We start from the raw sequence: 6572 nt of genomic DNA on the forward strand, positions 1-6572 counted from the left end.
ATCTCCTAGAGGAATCACCAAGTTTTCTTAGCTAGACCAAAACACCAAAGGCTGCACAGAACGGAATTATATTCTACAATGACCAAGGTATCAGTTTGGATATAAAGTAACACTTGAACCACAGGAAGTTTGGCACAAGGGTAATAATGGGTCTGTCAGATACTTTGCTTCAGCTTTCTACCCTCTGTTTTCCTCTCCCAGAGTATCTGTTCAAATCCTGGTGGTGTTCAAGATGCAATTTTGCGCTCATGTGGATCTTTAAATAAAAACTGATAGATTGTCTCATTAGGTGCATTCTCAGATATAAGCCTTGGATCAATCTTTAGATGAAGTATTGAATTATATGTACTTCCTGATCAATAGAATGGAAAAACATTTTAACAATAACAAAAGCATGAAAAAATTGTTTCTGATATTTTTGGTGCACAAAGTAGTTACTCTGAGATGTCCTGCAAGTGTTGCTTTCCTTGTACAACATGAGTGGTATCAGCATGGTGACTTCATCATTGGTGTGATGGCATCTCACATGACTTACCACCTTTATGAAATTAAATTTAGTGAAAACCCTTCTATAAAATCTTATGAAATACCAACGTAAGAATATTTTTCTCTATCTAATCTTACCCAGATTTTCAAAAATCCATTATATGACTAAAAGATCTTTGTTTATACATTTAGGATTTTTTATGTAATTTATGTCTTATATTTTCTGAGTTGTAACTGGTTGTGGGAGAAAAAATAACCTTTAGATTTTTTTCAAAGTCCTTGACATGAAATGTACAAAATTTAAGATCAAGAAGTCTCTATTTGAACAATTACTGACATAAAGAATTTTTTTAAACAGGTTTGGCATTATCTCTCTTAACAAAACAAACATATAGTAAGTAAGTGATACCTCCTGAATCTATTCATATACACTTTTTTGAAAATGTGATAGGAAATATACTAGTTTGAAAAGGGCCACTACTTATATTTCTTGTAGTACATATTTGTTGGAAATCATGGAAATACTGTTTAAAATAAATTTGAACTCTGCACAAATTATTAAGCATTTTAGGAAAGCCATTGTCTTATTACTACCATAAGATGTTTCTTACTTATATGGGAATGATGCCACCTTACAAGGCTTATAAACAAAATTCAATGGGGGATTTAAATTATTTGTAGCATAATCACCAAATTTCATCAACACGTCCTTGCCTTGGCCTTTGCTGTGAAGGAGATCAATGAAGACTCCCAGATGTTACCTAACATCACTCTCGGGTTCCACATCTATGACAGTTACCTCAATGCAAAGATGACCTATCGCACCACTCTGGACCTCCTTTTCAAATCCCAGGAATTTGTTCCTAACTACAGGTGTGATAGCCAGAAGAATCTCATGGCTATTATTGGGGGATTGGATTTTGTCACATCATCTCATATTGCTGAAATTACAAGATTCTTCAAGATTCCACAAGTAAGTGGTGAAAGGGTTAAACAGAAAAAAATCTATGTTCTCTTCTTGATGTTGTTATGAAATAATTAAGTGGCATTAAGATTAGCTTAGGTTTGTAAAAAGGTGTTCTGCCTGGCTTAAGGTCTATTAGTTAGCATAATTCTGAAACTACAACACCAAATACAAGAAGTGAATATCTGTAGACATTTGCTACATGAGGAAAAACGTGAACATAGACTTCTTTGCTTCTATCAAGAATTGATCAATTATATGTGTTTGAAGTAATTCCAAGAAATTCCTGCCATATTTATACTTAGAAGAATTTCACAAAAACAATTCCTTCCTTGGATATATATTATATGAAAACTAGATCAGAACAATTACATTTGATTTTACAACTGAAGAGAATACTGCTCTACTTTCTTGCAGCTGACATACGGCTCATTAGCCCAAGAGGAATTTGAGAACAGTAAGCTCTCTTCACTTTATTTCATGGTCCCAAAAGAGGACCATCAGTACATTGGGATTATCCAACTAATTCACCATTTCAGGTGGACCTGGATTGGAATTTTTGCTATTGGTAACAACAATGGAGAAAATTTCTTACAAAAAATGCAGCCCTTACTTGCAAAGAATGGAATCTGCTCATCATTCATACAGAGGCTTTCACGAGTAAACCTGGAAGACTTTCCACAAATTTATCAAACAATCTCAACTGTTTCATGGAATTGGATAAATAGCAAAGCCAATGCATTTCTTGTCTATGGAGAAGCATTGACAATTATGTGGCTAAGAATTGTCACATTTATGGTAGATCCTGAAAGGAAGGAAATTTCATTATTTAGAAAGGTATGGATCATGACTGCACAGGTTGATTTTGTATTATCAGGATTCCAAATCAGTTGGGATCTCCAGATGTTTCATGGGGCTATTTCATTCACTGCTCATTCAACAGCAGTTACAGGTTTCAAGGAATTTCTTCAGACCGTAAATCCTCTTTCAGTCTACAGAGATGAGTTTCTTTGGGAAGTTTGGGAACAGTTATTTGATTGTTCATTTCCAAAAGGAGAATTACAAGAAACGCAGAGTAGGCAGTGCACTGGTGAGATGAAGCTAGAGGATCTTCCTGGACCTGCTTTTGAAATGGAAATGACTGGACAAAGCTATAGTATCTACAATGCTGTTCATGCTGTGGCTCATGCTTTGCAAGCTCTATACACATTACATTCCAATAGAAAAAAAACTATGATGTGTAAAAATCCTGACCTTCCACATCTCCAGGCTTGGCAGGTATTCCCTTTTCATTGGACATTTCTTGTATTTCAATAAGCAGTTTGAGGTAGAATTAGTTTTTTGAACCCATTGTGTAAAGTCTTAATATTTTCTTCAGTTGGAATCAATGTTGAGAAAACAACTTAGAAATAAGTTGGAATTTCCTGATGGTGAGAACAATTAAAAATGAATTAATGGAACAGCTTGCCTTCGGAAGTTTTGCATGCTCCTACACTGGATATTTTTAAGAGAAGGACTGCCATTTATCTGAAATAGTATAAGATCAAAAGACCTTCTGGTCCCTTTTGACTCTGACATACTGTTCTTTTCTACAGAAAAAGTAGTTTCTGTTATTATTCTGGTCATTGAGAAGTTACTGTATAAATTATGGTTTATATGTCAGCAGACTTTATTTAGTAAATCACCACACATTGCACAATATGAGCTAGTTAAAGTGATAATTTAGATTACTTGTCATTGCCTTCTCCAAAAACAGTCAATTCCCCCAAAACTTTGTGTGGCTCATGAACTTTTCATGGGTAAAAAGCTGAGCTTCCTATCTCTATCAGAGTTTTAGAGGAATGAAATAAAAATGGTCCTTTTTAGATGAGGCATCCATAGTATGAAACATGTTTGCAATAATCTCTATCTTGCATCTCTCTATGGAGGAATGCTTGGATCTCAGATTCTAAAAACTGGCTAAAGGACATTAGTCAGACCTCAGACTGTCAAATAACTTTGTATCGATGAGGAAAGATTAGATATGATTTATCTTGAATTAGTTGTTTAAATATTGAACCTAAAACACAATTAAAGGAAGTTACAAAAATTCAGAATCTTTTTTTACTTTCTGCTTCAGTTCATTCTTTCCTTTCCTTATGTTAATATTAAATTAGGTATATAGTGTAGACATGTACATTATCATGCAATATTGATTATCCAAATTCTAAGCACATATATTTAATAATAGTTATAGCAATTGGAAGAATGATTGAATGAAACTTTAATATGATTTTCTCCTCTCTATTATATAGCTCTCAACATCCTCTCTCTTTCATTCTCTTTCAAGTAGCTCCATCCATTTTTTCATGGCATTTCTTTCAACAATTCAGCTGGGGAAGAAGTGTTCCTGAATGAGAAAGGGGAAGCAACAGGTGGATTTGACATCACCAATTTGATCACTTTTCCAAACAGATCCTTTCAGAGAGTTAGAATTGGAAAGATGGATCTGCAAGCTCCAAAAGGGAAGGAATTATCCATGGATGAAGATTTGATTGTCTGGAGTCCAGCTTTTAACCAGGTATTGAATTAATGAATCCACCATGCCTTAATCGATTAGGATCCCATATTGAACATAGTCTCTTTAGAAATCTAATTTCTGGGTTTTTTTAACTAAACAATGGCATATTCCTTCAAATGTTGTTGATGATCAATGATTCATCAGATTGACAAAACTGATATTGCAATGTAAAAGCCGTTGCATATTTGGTGTGCATTTCCATCTGAAATCAGAAAAATCAGAAACTGTTTTAAAAACCCTTCTTTTCAAACCATTTTTTTTATTTATGGTAAGGTTCTTCCATTTTCTCGATGCAATGACCCTTGTTTTCCTGGGGACTGGAAGAAAGGGATTGAAGGGGATCAGTTCTGCTGCTATGACTGTGTTCCATGCCCAGAAGGGAAGATTTCAAATCAAAATGGTATGGTAGGAATTCTACCATTTTTCATTAGACTTAAGCAAACTTGTATATACAAGTTTACGATGCTTACAATGGATAAAATGAGTTTCATTGATTTGGAATGCCCAGATAACAAATTTCTTTGACTTTCCTCCCAGATATGGATGACTGTTTTGAATGTCCAGAAGATCATTATCCAAATAAAGAAAAGAATGGATGTACCCTGAAACGGGTGGTATTTCTAACTATTGAAGAACCCTTAGGAATTGGTTTAGCCTCATCAGCTCTTGGTTTCTTTTTCTTGACATCTTGGGTACTTGGAACTTTTATTAAGCACAGCGACACTCCCATTGTCAAAGCCAACAACCAGTCCCTTACCTACACCCTGCTTGTTTCTCTTCTGCTCTGTTTTCTCTCTTCTTTGTTTTTCCTCAGCCAACCTGGTAAAGTGACCTGCCTTCTCCGACAATCAACTTTTGGAACCACATTCTCAGTGGCTATTTCTAGTGTGCTGTCCAAAACCATCATTGTGCTGGTTGCTTTCATGGCCACTAAACCAGGATCTCACATGAGAAGATGGTTAGGGAAAAGATTGGCTTTTTCTACTGTCCTTTTCTGCTCCTTTTTCCAAGTATGTATTTGTATTCTTTGGTTGTCAACATCTCCACCATTCCCTGAGTTGGACATGCATTTACAGCTCCAAGAAATTATTTTACAATGCAATGAGGGGTCAGCTTTCTTCTTTTATTGTGTATTGGGCTATATGGGTGTCTTGGCCATTGCCAGCTTTATTGTAGCTTTTCTTGCCCGTAAATTACCTGACAGCTTTAATGAAGCCAAGTTCATCACCTTCAGCATGTTGGCCTTTTGCAGTGTGTGGATTTCCTTCTTTCCAGCCTATCTGAGTACAAAGGGAAAAGCCATGGTAGCTGTGGAGATCTTCTCCATCTTGTCCTCCAGTGCTGCATTACTGGGATGCATATTCTTGCCAAAATTCTATATCATTGTTTTCAGGCCTGAACTGAACCAAAGGGAGTATCTCACAAAGAAAAATTAGTATAACATGTGACTTTTCTCACTAGGAGAAATTTCTAACAAACAAGAATAGGAAGTCCTAGTGACCATAATTACATAAGGATTTCATTTAGGTAACTTGATTTCACATTTTAATGAAATGGAAAAATGAATTGAAGTACCTATTAAAGTAGTTAGAGCTATTTTCTGTTGCTGATCTATTGATGATAGAAATGAAGACATTTACGTGCAATTTTCACCTCCTCACAAAATCAAAGATTGTTTTTAGTAGAATTTTCGGGAAAGAGCCTGATATTTGGGCCTTTTCCATTTCGGTTTTTCTATAATTCAAAAGTTAAAAACAGGATATTAGTTTATGTACAGACATCTCTTGTGGGAAGTGATAAAGAGTAAAGACAGAAATTCATACCATGAAATTCTGATCTAAATTTTAGAGTTGGAAGTGATTTTAAAGACAAAGAAGCTCAACACTCTTTCTAAGCCAGGTTATTCTCTAGGTCCTCTGAGATTGCTATTATATCTTTATTTCCCCATCACTACCTTTTTTTCTCCTCTCATTTTTCATTTATTTTAATTTTTGATTAAGGACATTGTGATGTCCTTAATCAAAAAAGGAGAAAAAAATAGATCCATGAAATTATAGATCAATAAGCCTGACATCAATACCTGGAAAGATCTTGGAAAAAGATAATCAAGCAACAAATCTTCCAACACCTTGAAACAAACAAGTTTATAACCTTTAGCAGAATAACAGAATAACAGAGTTGGAAGGGATTTTGAAAGTCTTCTAGTTCATGCCCCTGCAACATGGATTCATCAGAACGAGGTCATGCGAAACAAATCTTATTTCATTCTTCAACAAAGTGACTAAATCAATGGATCAATAATTATACTTAGATATTGTGACTTGGGCTACATGTATATCTTAGCTCTTGTAGGATTTTAAGCATAACTTTACTAGCGTGTGAAATGAGTGCAATGGTGCGATAGTTTGAACATTCTTTGGCATTGCCTTTCTTTGGAATTGGAATGTAAACTGACCTTTTCCAATCCTGTGGCCACTGTTGAGTTTTCCAAATTTGCTGGCAAATTGAGTGTAGCACTTTTACTGCATCGTCTTTTAAGATTTTGAATAGCTCAGCTGGAAT

The 6572-nt window shown here is 35.1% G+C and overlaps 1 protein-coding gene across 1 annotated transcript; it reads left to right on the top strand.

The window, feature by feature from the left end:
* The first annotated feature begins 514 nt into the window (after positions 1–514).
* LOC120300667 (vomeronasal type-2 receptor 26-like) lies at positions 515–5446 on the top strand. Its single transcript, XM_039326976.1, has 6 exons — positions 515–594; positions 1168–1459; positions 2829–2880; positions 3823–4010; positions 4284–4410; positions 4548–5446. The coding sequence occupies exons 1-6, from the start codon at positions 515–517 to the stop codon at positions 5444–5446; spliced, it is 1638 nt and encodes a 545-aa protein (XP_039182910.1).
* The last annotated feature ends 1126 nt before the right edge of the window (positions 5447–6572 follow it).

Source organism: Crotalus tigris, unplaced genomic scaffold (genome assembly GCF_016545835.1).
Source record: "Crotalus tigris isolate CLP2741 ecotype Arizona unplaced genomic scaffold, ASM1654583v1 scf7180000017614.5298720, whole genome shotgun sequence".
Lineage (NCBI taxonomy): Eukaryota > Metazoa > Chordata > Lepidosauria > Squamata > Viperidae > Crotalus > Crotalus tigris.